This window comes from Macrobrachium rosenbergii, chromosome 22, assembly GCF_040412425.1.
Source record: "Macrobrachium rosenbergii isolate ZJJX-2024 chromosome 22, ASM4041242v1, whole genome shotgun sequence".
Classification (NCBI taxonomy): Eukaryota; Metazoa; Arthropoda; class Malacostraca; order Decapoda; family Palaemonidae; genus Macrobrachium; species Macrobrachium rosenbergii.
Window position 1 is genome coordinate 20,634,130 of NC_089762.1, and position 20,250 is coordinate 20,654,379.

Below are 20,250 nucleotides of genomic sequence, written 5' to 3' on the forward strand. Positions count from 1 at the left end.
TATATATATATATATATATATATATATATATATATATATATATATATATATATATATATATATAACAGGCAGTCCTTGGTTATTTATTTAGGGTTCCGTTCTGGGGGTGTGATGATAACCGAAAATCACCACTAACCGAAAATCGGCGACTTCCAGCGCTTTTTCGGTCGCTTTTCGGTTATCAGTGCCTCTGTTAGGTATGTGCTGGCGCCAATACCCAATTATCTTGCACCAATACATACGTAACAGAGGCGCCGATAACTGAAAATCGGTGCTTTCAGTTAGTGGCGATTTTTGGTGATCATCACACCCCAGAACGGAATCCCTACCAATAACCAAGGACTGCCTGTATATATATATATATATATATATATATATATATATATATATATATATATATATATATATATATATATATATATATATATATATATATATATATATATATACATATATATACATATATATATATATATATATATATATATATATATATATATATATATATATATATATATACTATATATATATATATATATATATATATATATATATATATATATGTACTAAAATTGATATGGACAAAAACAAAAGTAATTCAGAACAGGTATTTATTTAAGCTTTAAAAGAAGTCCCTCCTCTTCTGCCAAAGAATGTTGTACAGTTAGGTGAAATGTTAACTTGGTATGTCAGCCCCATTGATACCGAAGTGATGAGGTGTCAGGCAGTACCGGATCAGAGGGAGTAAATCCATCTTGTTTGAGAAAACTCTATCAACCCGGACACATCCACATAGTGGGACAAGGCCTCCGAATGGCTGCAAAAGGTGTCCTTTAAGATACAAGCCTCCCTACATGAAACTGAGACCAAACAATGACGAAGGAACCCGAGAGAAAAGAGCCTCAACAGATATGTTGAGAGGAACCCTGACACCCGCAGAAGGATTACCTGCTACCTTGTTAAAACCCCCTCCTGAATTGGAAGCAAGGTTGAATCCTGCTTACTCGACCCTATCAAAGCCACTAACCTACGTCTGCCTCCCTCAATGCCTGCCCGACACGGCCAAAGCAGACCAGATTCTTTGATGATTGAGCAACTACCGGTTCTGTCACATATAGTGACTCGCACATCGTTTGATTCGGTAGTGTAGGCTCCTCCGGAACCTTGGATTGAGGATAAGTGAGGATGAAGTCTACCATCCGCTTATACTCATTCTCATTAGCTGAAGGAGAACTAATATCCAGTACCAGATCCTCTTCTTCAAATGAACAATCCTTGTCGGACTGGTCTGACCGAGCTGGAACAGGAAAGAGGCAGGCCGACCCCTAGCAAATGCCGAACTCGAAAACCCGGAACTCGCTACACCTGGGTACGTGAGATGGACACCTGACGTATCAATCACGAACATCCTGGAGGCACCAAAGTAGGTTGCGCAAACCCTGCACCACCCAACAAGGATGACGCAACACCTGGGCCGGCCACACCTGGGTGGACAACGCCCACTCCTGAGAGCGAAGAGGCCGCAACACCCGAACCACTCAAATCCGGATGTATCAAAACCGCATGAGAATGGGAATCCGGAACCGAAGACCTTGAAGACCCGGAATCAACCCCGAACCTACATGGATGCCTAGACAGAGGGACAAAGAAACCTGCAGGAAAGTTGAAAAAGAAGACGCCGAAGGAGGGAAGAAGGAAGAAGCCATACCCGAAATAACCACCGGGGCGCGTAACTCCGACGTTGGACAGATGGAGAAGGTCCCAACCGGACCGAACTCAAAGGAGTTTCGAAGGGGAAGTTACAAGGTACCAAACCGAAGGTAACAGAGGAAGGCAAATTACCAGCTATCCTGGAGAATGGAAAGGCTGAGGAAACTATCGGTGCTGATACACTGAAAGCTGGTGCAGGCGAACCGCCGACTGCCGTAGCATCCGCAAGAATCACAGATACATTATGGTTAGGAACCCGTAAAGAATGAAAATAAGGAGTTGCTGATGCCTCCGCAAACGCCTGAGAAGCAACTAGATTGGATGCCTGAGCAACTACAGGATTCGCAAAAGGTGATAAAGACGACGGATCCGTTAAAAGTACCCCTTCCCTTAACCCCGAAGAGAGAGAGGGAGCCGCTGAAGCTCTAATATACAGGGATGAACCAAGAAAGCATTTGCTCTGTTGAGTTAAAAGCCAAGAAAACAGGATGAGCAACAAAGACTGCGAAGAGCCCTCTGAAGAGCGGACCGAAAAAGAAGGTTGAAAAGAGCAATGGAAGAAGGCTTAGAAGAAAATGGGGAAAAGGGGGAAAATTCCGTAGCGGCCGAAGAGGCCATAGATTTCAAAGAAAATAGACTGGTTCTGTTTCCCCCGCCCCTGATAATCTTGATAGACATTATCAAAATCAGACAATTCTTTAAGACATGATCATGAATATTGGAAAAATTTGATGGCCAGAATTACCACCATTGCAAGACGAAAGAAATTTTAACCCCTGAAAGAAAATGAACCTTCGAAGGAGGAGTATTCTAGGAAAACAAAATTCAGAACCAGATGCATCAGAAACCAAATCTGAACGACCCTCCACGGATCTGGAAACCTTTGTTGCACAAAGCATGAAGCAGGAAATAAAACCGACGATTGATGTGAATGAGAGACCTAAACATTAGCGACCTCAACCAAACCTGAGTTAAGTATACCTTAGTTTTACCAGACCACTGAGCTGATTAACAGCTCTCCTAGGGCTGGCCTGAAGGATTAGACTTATTTTACGTGGCTAAGAACCAATTGGTTACTTAGCAACGGGACCTACAGCTTATGTGGAATCCGAACCACATTATAGCGAGAAATGATTTTCTATCACCAGAAATAAATTCCTCTAACTCTTCACTAGCCAGCCGGAGACTCGAACTCGGGCCTAGCGAGTGCTAGCGCACAACTCTACCGACTCGCCCAACGAAGAGCTTCAACCAAACCTGAACCCAAAGAAGACGGCACGTTCAACTACTCTTCCTGAATACCCTGTACTTCCTAAATTAGAATTCCTACTCTTCTGAGTGCTTCCTAATTCTAAATCCACCTTAGAACTTATGCTTTTAGAGGAAAGGGGGAAATGTGCTGCCAACACTGCCTGCTCCGTGCCGGGGGGGTGGCTGGCAGATCCTACCTTCGAGGCTTGCAGTTCTCCATGACCCCCCGTACCCATTAGGGCTGGTTCTGGAACAGGCAGGGGGACTGAAAAAGAACGATTAGTATCTATAACACTATTACTACTATCCTTATCTCTAGTTTCCGTTAATTTAGTCATAAAGCTAGAAAAATAGTCTAGACATACTCAGCTAGTAACTTGTCCTCTAACTTTTTTAATAATTCTTCCACCTGATCTACTGACCAAGACTCACCGCCTATCTGACTGATACTACACTGCATCTTCCTACATAAAATACAAACAGAATGTTGATCGTGTTTGAGAGTACGCATCCTACGCTTGCAGGATGTGTAGGGCCGATGAGCGTCAGCATCTCCAGCAGTAGAAGGCTCTATCGTCGATGTAAAACAAGAGGAAGTATCGGGGCTAGCAGACAGCGACATCTTCTTGTTTGATTCATCCAATCGAGTCCAAAGTACCGATCCCAAAGTCAAAATCGGGAGAGAAGTTCCAAATCCCATCAATAAAGTATCCACCCAGGAGAAAATGCGATGAAAACAGTCCAAATCGTGACCTGATGTCCAAATTCTTAAATGGGGGTCGGGCTAAATGACCAAAAGTTTGCCTGATGTGGGACACACCCACACAGCATGGCGAACAAAAAGCAATTGGGGATCTCGGCCTCACTCGGCTGGGACTTGCAAGAGTGTTGCCAACGCTACTTCAGGTAACTCATTTGACAAGATTTTCCAAAGTCAAAATCGGGAGAGAAGTTCCAAATCCCATCAATAATGTATCCACCCAGGAGAAAATGCGATGAAAACAGTCCAAATCGTGACCTGATGTCCAAATTCTTAAATGGGGGTCGGGCTAAATGACCAAAAGTTTGCCTGATGTGGGACACACCCACACAGCATGGAGAACAAAAAGCAATTGGGGATCTCGGCCTCACTCGGCTGGGACTTGCAAGAGTGTTGCCAACGCTACTTCAGGTAACTCATTTGACAAGATTTTCCTATAAGCGTTGGTGACGCTGACAATTAATTACCCACTTAGTGGGTAAAAGCTATGGGGATGTAGTTTGGGCTGGTACGTGACCAGGGCTAATTCAGGTGTTCAGGGAGTGTATTGCATTACTTAAAATAATGTACTTGGAGATAGGCTATAGCAGAAAACTTCATAACTTTCCATTTGTTCTGTGGAGGGGGGGCTCTAATTTTGAAGCAACCAGTGTGTATATATATATATATATATATATATATATATATATATATATATATATATATATATATATATATATATATATATATATATATATATATATATATATATATATATATATATATATATACACACACACACACACAAGCAGCCCCCAGTTATTAGCAGGGGTTCTGTTCCCGACAGCGTGGCGATAACCGAAAATCGCCGATAACTGAAAGTCAGCGATAATAGCGCTGATCCCTGGTTATCGGCGCTCATAATCTGGTTATCGTCATCACTAGACAAGCGCCGTAAAACCGGATCGCTGATAACCAAGGCCGCTGATAATTGGGGACTGACTGTATTGTAAATGCCCAGGACCTTATTTGCTTCTGGGCATTTACAGACTTCAAATTTCAAAACCTATTCTCTCATCCATTAACAGATGTTCACATCACTTGCCTGGCAATTTGCAAAATAAATTAATGCAAGCAGATTTAATATGGAATGATTTCACTAACCTGGATTCCACTGGGAAAGGTTCATACAAAAATTTCTTATAAAAATGCTTTTTCTGGTCATGAACAAGGATTACAGCAACACCTTCATCGTCATACTGAGGACGACCAGCTCGTCCCATCATCTGTAAAACATCTGAAAACAACATATATATTATATTACCTAGGGAACAAGGCATCTTTCTCTTGAATCTTATGTTGAAAATAAATCTCTTACACAGTACTAAAAAAATGACAGCCTGGTCACTTGTCAGGATTTCATACTCTTACAGTTTTATACAAAATAAGATAATCATGGAAAAAACAAATTTCTTTGCAAATGATTAAACAATTTTTTCAAAAAGTAACATAACCTATTCACTCTTTATGCATGAATCCCAGACATGTCAGTACACTTGGAAAATTAAAAGATTGGGTATATCAAGCAAGTTTGTACAAGTGCATACAGTCCCTCATATCTCAGGAGTTAACCCTTTGAGATTCCAGAGGTGTCAAATGATCTTGCACAAATTTTGTCCATTGTAAATCTGAATGACACATCCACAGAAATAGGAAAGAAATAAAATAGTCATCAATATTTTTTTAAATAAGCAGATTCGAACATATTTGCTATTTTTTCCTAACTTTTCTATATATGAAATGGCAGTTATAAATAGCAATGAAATATATGTCACTGGGAACTAAATTTTATGCACTATATCATGATGCGAAAGAGCTAGTGTACTAAGCTCAATTAGAATTTTTATAAATATTCATTTAAAAGCAAAGAAATTTCTCTATTTTGTTAAATTAAACATGCCATTTCAATTTTTATCTTTTTATTATTAAACATATAAACATTTTTACAATTACTCAGCTTCAAAATAAGAACAAAATCAGTATTTTGCTATAAAAAATAAATTTATGGCCAGCAATAATAGAAATTGTTAAGCACCAGAGTGGAAAGTCAGTAGTGTCTCATCACAAAAGACTTTTGGCATGCACCCTCCCCACCATGAGGAGTCTGCAAGGGTTAACTGCATGACTCTTTATGTAATCATAAAACAGGGTTTGACGTAGGAAAAACCTATTTTTGGTAGTCGCTGTTGAGTCCTCAAGGAGTTACCTTCCATGGGTCTGTCAGAGCTCCAGGGTGACCACACTAATATAAGGAATTCTCTTTTAGTTGATCTTTTGGCTAGGTAATGTGTCGTAATGATAAACATGATAACACGTGATGGAATATATAATGGACTCAAAGATAAGAGGGCACTTTCCCTTATCTTCAGTGAGCTGTACCCAGTTTGCCATTGTCAAAACTGCTAGAAGAAGAAGTGATTATCGCGCATGCGAAGTACGCCATACTGTCAATAAATGGACCAGCAAAAAGACCAAGAAGCCAAAACTTTCTGTTGGTCAATGCAGGATGATCCCTTGCCCAAATCCCATGCCTCTTCATCAGGGAAGTGGGAGGGTTTTGAGGACTCAACAGTGACTAACAAAAATAGGTTTTTCCTACATCAAAACCTGTTTTTTGATAGTGTAGTAGCTTGTTTCATCCTCAAGGAGCTTTAACATGAAATCAACAGGTGACAAAATGGCTTCAGCTCTCAAATTTAAATCTCAACAACCCAAAGAAAAAACATTTCTGGTCCCAGGCCAAGCCACAAGTTTCCAGCCCCAATCTTTATTCCAGAAACCCCTCAAGTTTTGGTAGCAAAGAACAAGAAACTAAACACGAACGTATGCTTCATGGTGAAGTTCTACAGTGACTTACCTACGCATGCTGGGTCTGGTTGCAGTATTGTCACACCTTCTCCTAGCAATAGTTAGCATACCCACCCATGAGGACCCCTGGTTTTCTGCTGTAGTGCCTATGGGATCCAGACTAACTATACCCCCTACTGATACATAGTGTAGTCAAATTTGTTTGAGCTCGTGGCAATATTTTTTTCAAGAATACTGCCTCTGATGACCGCCCTGTACACTTGGAAACTTCTTTGAAAGAGACACTTCTGAAGCAGGGCAACAACATACTCACTTTCCTAATATCATGTTACTTAAGAAGGGAGTGTGGATTTGTCTTGTAGAGAAAGTGGTTTGTTTGTGCTAGGGTGTAGGAAAATAGGACCCTCTGGGATGTTTGCCATGACCTCTAGGTAAACTTTAAGTGCTTGAACTGGGCATAATGTCCTTTCTGCTAAATTGAGTTTTTTTATCAAAACAGGAGGTTTCCTTCTTAAAGGTTTCTCCCTCTTGGCCAAGAATGATGGGCAAGGGGACAATAATAATTGACGGTCAGCTGTTTGCATGATGTATAGACCCTTCTAAGAGAGCCCAGTTCACTAATACAAGCTCCTGATGCTAGAGCAATCAAGATCGCCTTTTGCAGCATGTGAGCTGTGGGTGTATTGGGTCCTCTGAATTGAGGGGTTGACAGATGTCTAAGCACCTTATTCAAAGACCACATAATTGGAAGCCTTTCAGGAGCGGGTCTTTGTGGTGCAATATACCAGAGAAGGGAAGTGACAATTTCTATACCAGAGTCAACCCCAAATCCATATAACAAGGGTTCCATTAATGCTGCCTTGCAAGCCATGATTGTTTAACCACCAGGCATTTGTCTTCAAAAAGGTATGTAAGAAAATTTAAAAGTTTTTCCACAGAAATCTCAACTGGGCTCTCAGTATGGATATAATCTAACCATATCTTCCATACGGACTGGTATTATCAGGTTGATGATGTCCGTGGTTTTTGCACTAGGTACCTAGCAATGTTGGGTAATTTTCATGGTAGACACTTTAAAAAATCCACATGTGAAGGTCTAGGCTCAGAATGGAGGATGCATAGATGACTTTCTCTCCTACTGTCTGGGATAGAACAGCAGACAGTAGTGGAATTGATCTCTTTGCCCACTGTTGGAGTAATAGAACCAATGCCTGTATGGCCAATTTGGGGATATTAAATAAACTGTTCTTTTGAAGGTTAGAAGCTTGCTCAAAACCTTCAAAATCTGGGTCAATGGAGGAAAAAGGTATATCATCCTCCATTTGTTCTAGTCTTGTGGGAAGGCATCTCTTGCTGTTGTTTGACTGTCCCAAGTTCAGAGACACATACACTGGGAGTCTGTGATTCTCACATGTGGCAAACAGGTCCACTTCCAGTTGTGGAAGCATGTTGGCTATTGTGTGAAAAGAGTGGTCGTCCAACATCCACTCTGTTGAGGCTGTCGTTTTCCTTGAGACAGAGTCTGCTATTACGTTGAGCAACCCTGTGAGGTGAATTGTAGATAAGTGCCACTTCCTTGCTTGCACCATCCGAAGGATGGCTAGCATCATCATATTGAGAGGAGGTGAATGTGATCCCGACCTCTCGATGCAGGACATTGTAGTTATGTTGTCTAGAACCAACAAAATGTGTGTCTCTTCTGGTCTGAGTTTTTTGAGACAAAAAGATAGGCAGCCATCAGCTCCAGGAAATTGATATGACAATTCCTCAGAGTAGCTGACCACCTCTCTACCACCTGATGATCCTCCCAATGTCCTCCCCAACCTGTCAACGAGGCATGTGTGTGCATTATCACTCGTACAGACAGAGGAGTCATGGTGACCTGTTTTGCCAGAGATTCCTTCTGGTTCCAAGGCCGAAGTATCTCTCCAACTTTTTTATTCTTTTGATGAGGTCGGTCTCACATCTTTTTTCTTGCACGAGATAGCCAGAATTTGTTCATATTTTTTAGTTGCAATCTGAGTATTAGATCTATTACTGATGCGAACTGCAGCAGGCCCATCGTATGTTCTAACTGCTGTCTGGAAACTCTAGGCTGTGCAAAGAATGTTTTGATGTCTTTCCTTATTCTGTTTTGAGTATTGATGGGGAGAGACAACAGGCTGTGAAAAGTATCCCAACACAGTCCCAGCTACTAAAAGTGTCTGCTTGGCATGAGGCAGGATTTTTTCCAATTTATTATAAAACCTTTTGACTGTTCTGTTGACAATGCTCCTAGGTTTTTCAAGCACTCTTTTCTTGTGGGCCCCCAGATTAACCAATTGTCTGGGTAGGCTATTAGTTGTATTCTTTCTTGTCTGAGTTCTAGAACTACTACCATTGCTAATTTTGTAAAAATTCTTGAGGCAATGTTTAGCCCAAAAGGCATGACTTTGAACTTGTATGTATCTTTCCCTATCTGGAACCCTAGGAAGGGGCGGAAGGGAACGGTGATAGGGACGTGCCAGTATGCATCTTTCAGATCTATAGAAGCTGTCCAGGTCCCTTTTGGAATGACTGAATGTACTTGGGCAACGGTAGCCATCCGAAACTTTTTGCATACAATGTGCTTGTTCAATGTTGATAGGTCGAGGATCACACTTCATTTAGAGGAATCCTTTTTGGGGACATTAAAGAGACGTGCTTGGTGGCGAACATACGCATGTTTCTCTAAGGCTCCCTTTAACAGGAGTCATAATCTTCCAGAGAGGGGTCTGGCTTTTGGAGGAACCCCTTTAAAGGAGGGGAGGGGGATGAGACCATTACCACCCCAGCCCATTAAAAATAATGCTGTGTCACTAAGGGGAAGACTTCCATTGCTTGTGGTGCTGTCGAAGCCGACCCCTGACCAAACAATTGCTACTGGTATCTGCCTCTTCCTCTGCCTTTGCCCTTGATAGGCATTCCAGGTGTTGCTTTTCCTTTTCCCCTAAAAGATGGTTTTTGGACCTTGCAGAAGGGGTTAGAGTGCAATAATGGAGTCACATTGGGGAGTGACTTGTTGGAGCCCTCTAATGTTTCCATTCACGCTTTTATGTGCCCCTCTAGAAAGTCACAGAGTGCTTCCCATAGGATTCTCATAGGACTTTTGACCAAAGTTGCCAGCAAGGTGGTAGAGGTCATAATGCTAAGGAGGTGGATCCTAGCATGAAATTCTGCTGAGGCTGTATCCTCTGAGATTCTTCTCATAGCCGTCCCAAACTGCTGAGTAGCTATATCTAAAGGGAGCTTTTTCCTTTCCAAAGGGAGTTGAAGTGTTGCCCATTCCTTGGTGGAATTTTTCGAAACTGGGATGACCGTGGCAAATGGCTTTATTCTGACCTAATGTCTCGTTTTCTAGTCACTACCAAATTCTGAAAATCTGCCTTCACATGATTATTCTGAAAGTGAAGGGACAGAAGGCTGGGGCTACTTGGTGAGCAACTTGGGTCTTATTCAAAATGGAAGGAGAGATCATTTTCCGTTGACCTTGTAACGGGCGGCTGCTATAGCGTCTTTTAATGCTACAAGCACAGGTAGGAGAAACGTTTCTTTTAGTGGTTTCTCCATATCTGGTGAAGGTGGTACCAGGTGCCTCTCAGTAATTAGATACCATCGGGAGAGAAAACACACATTGAGGCACCTTGCCAAGGATTATCAGTATCATCAGAGGTGAGTATTGGAGCCCCTATTATGTTTTGATCTGAAGTTTAATAGTCCGAACTGGCCATCCTGTTGTTTCCAGTCGGAATTCCAGCAATAGACCTTGTTTGGGCACAGTGTGTACTCAGTTTTCGGTTACCGAATGCAATATCTTTCCACTTTTGGGTCTACAGAACTGACCTAATTTTCTTTTTGGAATCATGTACCATGTCCCTTATACACTGCTGTCCTGTTGGCAAGCACATCTTTGATGTTACTCGTAAATTCCTTACGGAATTGATCAAATGTCGCAAACTATGTATCCTTTTTACCACTGAAGTATAACTGCCTGTTAACCAAGGGGCAGAAGTCCTGGGCGAGTTACTATACCCCTCTGAAAATGTTGTCATTTCAGTTGAGGTTAGGTGGATCCTAGTATCCCTTCTGTTGGAAAAGATCCTCTTCAGCATCTGATAGCTGCATGGGGGATAGAATGTCTTCTGGAAGGTTTCTCCCATGGTCAACTGAAATTTGTGTCCTTGATCCTTCTGGGTTCAGCAGGGCCACTTCAGTGGCAATGTCCACTTCATGTTTATTAGTAGGAATGTAAACCCCATGTAAAGATTCCTTTACTGATTCCGTGGGGTCAACTTCGGGGGTACTGGGGACTGATGTTACTGGGTTTTGGCCCAAACATAGATCTTGTTCTGAAAAAGGGTTAAATATCTGCTGCCGGAAATATATAATCTTCCCCTTCCTCAACCCTACTGACCCTAGGCCCCATCGAGACCAGCTTAAAATGAGTTGTTTTGTCCTTAAAACTTAATGCCAGGAGCATACTACAAATTTTGCACATATCTGGTGTCCAACCAAATTTAGCACATATCTAGTGTCCAACCAAATTTTCCTTGTTTCTTGCAAGGACTATATTCATAGCAATGTATAGGCCATACCTACTGGCAAAAAACGAACCGAGAAATTTGCTGCAGAACACTTGAGCTGAGGGTCCTGCATAATGGCAGCCCTGGAGTGATATAAAACAAGTTTTTATTAGAACCCAGTTAGTATATTCAATATTACAGGCTAACTTGATTACAAGTGTGTAGCTGTAATATTTTATTTACCAAATTGTTATATGTGTTGAATATCTGTATTAGCTTAAACACTCTAGGATTTAGGTTAATTTTGACACCACTATACAGTTGTGTTACTATACACTGTTACACCTTCTTCAAAATTTACAAGGGCTATGTGAAATTTAGTTTTTTGAATGCCATGCCATTCAGGCTACCTACTTTAAATAATTTGTTTATCTAACCCAGGCTACTGTTTTATGTGGCTTAGGTTAATGATTCTACCATAATCTACTTTAGGCTAAGAATACAGGATTTCTTAGAGGGTTCTTGCTAACTCTATTCTAAGCTTGTTTAAATCACACTTAAGGATATAAACTACACACTGCAAACTACTGTTTAGGCTAATAATAGGACATTCCCTAGAGGGATTCCTATTTAATTTAGTTAGGCCAACGCCTGGTCTAGGTTTATATATCACCTTTAAGGATACAGGCTACATAAGACTCTACTAATATGTAGCCTTAAAAATAAGCTACTGAGCCATAAAAAAACTAGGTTACATTTAATTTAGCCTATGTTACTGTTTATATTTACAGTAATCCTAGGGTATTTGGTCTAAACTACCGGTTAGGCCAATAATAGGATATTTCTTAAACTGTTCTCACTTAACCTAGTATAGGGTATTGCCTAATCCAGATTATTTAGATCACCCTTAACCCTTAAACGCTGAGCCTCTATTTACAAAAGTGTCTGCTGTATGCCGGCGGCGTTCGGGAGTTAGTGCCGAAGCGGAAAAAAAGTTTTTTTTCAAAAAATCATAACACGCTTAGTTTTTAAGATTAAGAGTTCATTTTTGGCTCCTTTTTTTGTCATTGCCTGAAGTTTAGTATGCAACCATCAGAAATGTAAAAAAAATATCATTATCATATATAAACATTAGAATATATGAGCGCAAAAAAAAAATTTCATATATAATTGTATACAAATCGTGCTGTGAGCAAAACGGTTAAAGCTAATGAGTTATTTTTTTTTCGTTGTATTGTCACTAAATTGCGATGATTTTGGTATATAATAAATTGTAAAACGATCAAAGCAACACAGAGAAAATATTATCACAAAATGATGCATGAATTTGTAACGCGCGGACATAAAAAAAATTTTTTTCAAAAATTCAAAATAAATGAAATATTGTGCTAGAGACTTCCCGTTTGTTGCAAAATGAAGGTAATTGATTGAATATTACTAGACTGTAGGTGTTTTAGCTTACAATTGCCGTTTTCGACCATTTCGGTCGAGATAAAGTTGACTGAAGGTAGAATTTTTTCTATTTATCGTGATTTATATGAAAATATTTCAAAACTGATAAAAGCTACAACCATGAGTTATTTTTTGTTGTATTCTACATGAAAGTGTGCACATTTTCATGTATAACACTTTATGTAACGGCTAATATAAAATGGTGCAAAAATTACGACAAAGTGACGAAAGAAATTCTGAGATTTTCAGCAGAGTTAGCGCGCACGGAGGTAAGGAAAAAGATTTTTTCAAAAATTCACCATAAATCGAAATATTGTGCTAGAGACTTATTGTTTGTTGCAAAATGAAGGTAAATGATAGAATATTACTAGAATGTAAGTTTTAGCTTACAATTGCATTTTTCGACCATTTCGGTAGAGTCAAAGTTGACCGAAGGTTGAAATTTTGGCACTTACTGTGATTTATATGAAAATACTTCAAAACTGATAAAAGCTACAACCCATGAGTTATTTTTTGTTGTATTCTACATGAAATTGTGCATATTTTCATATATGATATGTTATGTAACGGCTAATATAAAACGGTGCAAAAATTACGACAAAATGACTAAAGAATTTCTGAGATTTTCAGCAGAGTTAGAGCATATTTTGGATGTAAGGGAAAAGATTTTTCAAAAATTCACCATAAATCGAAATATTGTGCTAGAGACTTCTCGTTTGTTACAAAATGAAGGTAAATGATTGAATATTACTAGAATGTAAGAGTTTTAGCTTACAATTGCATTTTTCTGAGTCCAGTCCCGTGTCAGCCGGTGAAATTCCATTACAGCACGAATTTCTAGGTATAACCTTGCTAGATATACCAGAGAAAAAGAGCTTTCAGGAAAGCTGGGGTTACTACCCCAGTCGAGCGCCTTCTTGGAAGACGTCGGTATAAGAAGGGGTGAGTGAATTACCACTACCACGGAAACCTACTCAAAGATCGCTCCTATCAAAACCCCCGAACAGAGCGGTGAGCCGTTACAGCCCCACACCAAACACTCGCCAGGACGGCGACACCAGCGCCACCTACCTCATTCCATTTTCTAGCACGTGAATCTTCGGATTGTTTTGTGTGTGCTCTCCATTATTTGGATTTTTCTACTGCTTCAACGATGGCATCGAGCAGCTTTACTATTTCCAAGTTAAGTACCATCTTCTTGTGGGGTTTTGTTCTATTTTTTGGCTGTTATAGTCTCGTATTTTCATAAATATTGAGATCTTATTATGTCGCCACGGCGCCCCCAGCCAGCCATGTCGAGCCGCGAGGCGCGTCTCCTTCTGTTATTTTCAGTTGGAGTTGTCTCCTCGTCGTTATAGATTTTTCCCCCTTGGTTCCCTTCCTGGTGGTTCCTTGCGTGTGGCTCCCCAGCGCATGAATTACGATCATTGGCCTACTGGCCTTGGTGGGAGTGATGCCCCGTCCAGGTACCCCACCCCAGGTTGGGTTCCTTTTGTTTTGGTCTTACTAGGCTAATTAATTTTATTGAAGATGGTGCTCTCTTGTAGTTTTATTTTTATTTGTTTTGTTCAGTGGTTTACCTCGGTGTTGGCGGCAGCCTCAGATCTAACCGCTTCCCGTGGTAGGCTACGCTCTCTGTTGAGCACATTTTAGTTTTTAGTTTTTGTTTTTATGAGTGATTGGTTATGTTTTGGAGTAGGCTGTTTGCTTCCTTCCCTTGGCCCTGGGTGAGGAGTTCAGGTTGAGGGAGTTTTGTTGCTGTTTTCCTCCGGGATCGTTTTTGGTGGGCAGAGTGAGCCCTGGGTTCTCTTCCTCCATTTTGGGGGAATCGAGCTCTTTGGATGTGTTTCCTCTAGGCTAGTCGCCCCCTTGCCTGCCATTTTCGATCCCGGCTGGTTCTCGGCACAAAATTTCTCTCCCAGTTTCTTCCTCGGTCCCTTTTACTCTTCTCATTTTCCTAGCCTATACTTAGGTTAGGTCCATATTAGGCTTCGCCTAACTAGAGTCGGGCTTCGGGTTGGTTGCTTCCAGTCATTTAGGCCGCCCTCCAAGATTCATGGTCTGGGAGGTACGATGCAGTTGAGCGGGTGAGCTTCTCCCCGTCTCCTGTTCCCTTCTGGTGGCCTACTCCTTACCTCCCCCCCCCCCCCCCCCCCTCCTCCTTTCCAGCCTTGTTTTGCTCGTGCGGGTGACGCTAGATGGCGTTTTCTCCGAGTTCCGGGACTTCTTTTGTTGGTTGAGGGATTCGCTCCCTCCCATATTGTCCCTAGCATCGCTGTATTGGAGTTGGTGGTTTGTTTACTCGAATGCGTTTCGAGTCACTGTTCACTCTCCGTCGGTTTACGTTGATACGGTATATATTAATTGCTTCACCCTATGTTATGAACATATGAGCAGTTACCCATCTTGTTTCTCCGGCGGGAAGTAAGGGTGGAAGGTTTTTTCATTATAGGGAACGGATCCTCCGTCCTCTTGTGTTCTTACCATCACTTATTACTGTTTTTATTTATAATTTTTAGATAAGTCAGTTATCTACAGGAGTACTCTCCTTTATTCATTATATATAAATAGTGAGTCCGGCCTATACCAGGGTCTCCGCCCCGTTATTTTACTGGCAACCCTTATGGTTAGTTCCTGGTCTCTCTCCCATTCATTCCCCGGAGTACTCCGGGGTCTGAAATCCTACCGTCCTCTCTGAGTGATTTAGAGCTTATTGGCACAGTTTATGTTAGGGAGTTCTTCTCCGCCGGAGTATTCCGGTTGCAGTTGAATTTCCCGGCCTTGCCAGCTTTATTTTGCTTAGGGTGGGAGGTTCATGTACTTTTCTTCTTACAGACTGTTCGCTGTGAGGAGCCGGGGTGCACCGCCTCTCTCCAACAACCCTACGGTCACGTAGTTTGTCGGACCCACGCTGGTTGTGCGGTCCGCCTTGATGACCTGATTGTGTGGCACCCTGATGGTTGTGAGATCTGTTTTGCTCTCTGTACAACTGTCCAGGACGAGTTGGTAAGTGACAGTCTCTACATCATTCTCATATTGTATATTATACATTGCTATGAGGCTCCCGGAATGGTTTTCGTCCTTAGCTAATTGTTGGTTTTTTACAGGCGGACGAAAATTCCAAGAAGTCTGCCTTGAATCCTCCGGCCTGGGTGGCTGGGTTTGGAAGAAACGTTCCGTCGGGAAGCCCTACGTCCTCGACGCCAGGTTGAGGGACTTACTCTACCCGGCGCACGGGTGGCGCCGCAGTGCCTGAAGATCTGGCCACCCCCATCATCCAGCAGATCCGGGATGAGACCCAGCCACCCCAAGCGGATGTACTCTACGCTGAGGTTTCGGAGGACGCCGCCGCCATTAATCTCGACCTGGAACCGATGAATGTAGAGCAGGACCAGGTGGTAAGTGGTGAGGTAGGTGAGGTTGTTGGGGCGGGCCCCATTATTTGACTCCCCTGCTTCATCTGTCTCTTCATTTTCAGGTTTTGTGAAGTCTTCCTCCTTGGGTGATAGAGCTCCATCTGCTATCCCCAAGTTGAAGTTGAAGACTTCATGGAAGGCGAAGGGCTTCAAGTCCTCGTCTTCCAAGAAGGCACTGCCCTTTCCCCGTCGAAGGCTAAGGTCTCAGGACCTGTAGCCTCCGGGAGCAAGTCTGGTTCCTCCAGCAAAGGCGCGAGTAAGAGGGCTGCAAAACCTAGCCCTCCTCGCCAACCTGCTTTGATGCAGAGGCCTTTGCCAACCAACTGTATAAGCGTTTTACGGAGGACCTGGACTCGAGATTTAGCAAAATCTCAGAGAAGCTTGCCAGTCATGATAACATACTGGCGGAATGGCTCACCCACCCCAGCCAACCACAGTATGTTATCCCCGACACTGCGGACCTCCCGCCGTTTGATGTCGGTAACCCTTGGCGGTTCGCTCTCCGGGCCATCCAACATGATGGCAAGCTAACTCTTGATGGTCTTGGCACGAGACGGTTGGAGGAACTGGAGTTCTTCCCCCCCGATCTCCTGCCCCCTTATCCAGGCTTCGTGAGGCTCACGGAGGAAGCCTGGATTCGGTCGGACAAGGTTCCTAGGGAGACTGTCATCGTCCCTAGGGACCAAGCTCAGTCGGCTCTCCTGCGCACTCTGACGGAGTGGCAGGCAGATAACACGAAGTTGACTCCTTTCAAGGGGAACTTCACCATGTTCGCCCTGGGAGACAACCTTCCCACTCCTTGCTTGGACAAAGTCGCTCTGGCTACGGCCCGAGCGTGCTTTGAGGGTATTCCGGTACCTCAGCTGAGGGAGACAGACCCTACTTCCCTGGTATTCCCAGGAAGTAATGAGTTCTGGACAGACGCCCCGTCCACTTTCACGGTCGGGAAGCTGGACCCTCTCTGCGCCTCCACGCAATTTAGCGAGCAGCTCCCCAAGCTGCCGGAAACTCTTTTGAAAGCGGAGTTTGATGCTCGGGTTAAGTTAGCCCGGTCGTTGAACCCGTATGCCTCACTGAAGCCACTGCCGCCTCCTGCTCGGACGAGCCCTTCTTTCAGGTCTTGGCTAAGTCCTTGCTGGCAGGCTTCCAGTCTGACTTATCTGAGTTTATTTTGGCCAGACTGGAATGTAGGAAGTTCATCTTTGCCGATGCAACTATCCGTCACGAGCCTAACAAGCTCGTGAAAAGCTCGATCTGGGGACCTAACCTCTTCCCTGAAGAGGAGGTCACAAATGTTATGGCTGAGGCTACACGGGCCAACCAAAGTCTTCGCTCTCGCTGGGGCATTTCAGCCTACAAACGTAAGACCCCAGAATCGGCCGCCCCCCAATCGAGAGGAGGTAAACGTTTCAGGAGGCATAAGAGGGACTCACCATCAGGCGGTAGTCCAAGCCGTCCCGGTCTCGGCAGTGGCACAGCCTTCCACTTCTAAGGCTCACCCTCAACAGTACGTGCTGGTCCAACCAGCTGCACCCTCATATGTGGCCTCACCGGCATATAACCCCACATATGAAGGCCGTGGTTATTTTCACGGCCTTAATAGGGTTGCAAGGGGAGGAAGAGGCAAAGCCCCTCATAGAGGAAAGCCCAATACCACCCCAAGAGGAAGACCTGGACGTGGTAGGGGAATAAACCCGCCCCTCCCACTGAGAGAACACAGGTAGGTGGTCGCCTGTTTTGGTTCAGGGACCAATGGACCTTCAGCCCTTGGGCACACAGCATTGTGTCCAAAGGCCTAGGATGGAGCTGGATCAAAAACCCTCCTCCTCTAACCAGGTTTTACCAGCCACCCACATCAATCCTAAAGGATTATGTGACAGAATTGCTCAACAAACGAGCAATAAAGAAAGTAAGGCACCTAAAGTTTCAAGGCAGGTTATTCACTGTTCCCAAAAAGACTCCGATCAGCAAAGAGTGATCCTGGATCTGTCGCGTCTAAATCTCTACATAAAATGCGACAAATTTCGCATGCTTACGGTAGCTCAGGTACGGACTCTACTTCGCGTGGAGCCGTCACCACCTCTATCGATCTTTCAGACGCTTATTATCACGTCCCGGTTGCGCGGAACTTCTCTCAGTTCCTCGGTTTCAGACTCGGGAATCAGGCCTACTCCTTCAGGGTCATGCCCTTCGGTCTGAACATTGCGCCCAGGATATTCACAAAGCTGGCGGACACGGTAGTACAACAACTCCGGTCTCAAGGGATATCCCTAGCAGCATATTTGGACGATTGGATTATTTGGGCACCAACAGTTCCGGAGTGTCAGAAAGCCACGTCCATAGTCATCAGTTTCCTGGAGTCGCTAGGTTTCCAACTGAACAGAGAAAGTCCCGCCTGACTCCGGAGTCCCGGTTTCAGTGGTTGGGTCTCCACTGGGATCTGTCATCTCACACGCTGTCCCTTCCGCCTCCCAAGAGGAAAGAGATAGCATCTCTCACCAGGAGATTTCTCAAAAATCCATCAGCATCCCGCCGGTCCCAAGAAAGGGTCCTTGGCTCTCTTCAGTTTGCCTCAGTGACAAACCTGCTGTTAAAAGCGAAAGTTAAAAGACATAAACAGAGTGTGGCGGAGTCGAGCCAATGTCAAGCTCAGAGACAAGGTCTCCTCTATCCTCAAATCTTAAAGACAAGGTTGCGGCCGTGGGCCTCGGTCAAAGGCTTGTCCAACACAGTTCCGCTTCAATTTCCCCTCCGGCACTAGTAGTTCACACAGACGCTTCCTTAAGCGGTTGGGGGGGATATTCTCCAAAACAAAAGTACAAGGAACGTGGTCCACAATGTTTCAGCAGTTCCATATAAACACCCTGGAAGCTATGGCGGTATTTCTAACTCTGAAGAAAATCCGCCCCCCAACCGGATTCATATCAGGTTGGTATTGACAGCGCAGTGGTAGTTCATTGCATCAACAGGGGCGGCTCCAAATCAGGCCGAGTAAACCAAGTAATGGTTGCTATCTTCTCCCTAGCGAACAAGCACGGCTGGCACCTGTCAGCCACCCACCTAGCGGGGGTACGGAACGTGGTGGCGGATTCCCTGTCCAGGAATGCTCCGTTGGAGACGGAGTGGTCCCTGGACGTGGAATCTTTCAAGTGGATTTGCCGCCGGGTTCCGGGCCTCCAAGTGGATCTGTTCGCAACGGAGAGCAACTTCAAGCTCCCCTGTTATGTGGCCCCCAACCTGGACCCTCAGGCGTTCGCCATAGACGCAATGACAGTAGATTGGAACAGTTGGGAGAAGATTTATCTTTTCCCCCCAATAAACTTACTGCTGAAAGTTTTACACAAACTCAGGACATTCAAAGGTCAATTAGCCCTAGTAGCCCCTATTGGCCGAAGAGCAATTGGTTCCCCTCTTCTTCAGGAACTGGGATTACGGAGTCTTCGGATCCCCAAGCCCATTCTGACTCAGACAGTACAAACCAAGACTGTGTCAGCTTCCTCAAGAATTCAGAATGCCCTAGTTTTATGGACTTTATAAAGTTCGCAGCTCAAAAGGAGCGAACATTGACCCTGTCAACACTCTGTTTTTAGAATCAGATAAAAGAGATTCTACTATTAGACAGTATGACTCAGCAGTCAAAAAAATTAGCCTCCTTTCTAAAAGCATCTGAAGCCAAAATCATGACAGCTAATTTAGGAGTTTCCTTCTTTAGATCATTGTTTGAGAAAGGCCTAGCTCCGGCCACTATTACCACAATCAAGTCAGCATTAAAGAAAGTATTTCTTTACGGCTTTAAAATCGACCTTACAGATTCCTATTTTTCATCTATCCCCAGAGCATGCGCTCGTCTGAGACCAGTATCACGCCCACAGTCTGTTACGTGGTTTCTCAATGACGTCCTTAAGTTAGCATCAGAGCTGGATAACTTTCATTGCTCTTATCAGGATCTGTTAAGGAAGACCTTATTTTTGATTAGCTTGGCTTCAGGTGCTAGAATCTCAGAGCTGTCGGCTCTCACTAGAGGTGATAATTATGTGAACTTCCTCCCGTCTGGAGAGGTCCTCCTTTCCCCTGATCCGAGATTTTTAGCTAAGAACGAAGACCCACAGGACAGGTGGTCTCCTTGGAAGGTGGTGCCCCTTCCTCAAGACCAGTCTTTATGTCCAGTTTATACACTTAAATCTTACCTTTCAAGAACTCCACAGAGTAAGTCAGGTCCTCTTTTTATCAGGGAGAAAGGTGGTACTCTTTCACTAAATGCTATAAGACAACA

The 20,250-nt window shown here is 43.6% G+C and overlaps 1 protein-coding gene across 3 annotated transcripts in view; it reads right to left on the reverse strand.

The window, feature by feature from the left end:
- The window catches only part of obe (obelus), a 437,154-nt gene that overhangs the window by 89,801 nt on the left and 327,103 nt on the right, over window positions 1-20,250 (reverse strand). For all 3 annotated transcript variants that reach the window (XM_067124317.1, XM_067124318.1, XM_067124319.1), the window contains exon 35: window positions 4,865-4,997. In XM_067124317.1, the coding sequence (XP_066980418.1) occupies window positions 4,865-4,997 (133 nt within the window). The remainder of the gene's footprint in view (window positions 1-4,864; window positions 4,998-20,250) is intronic.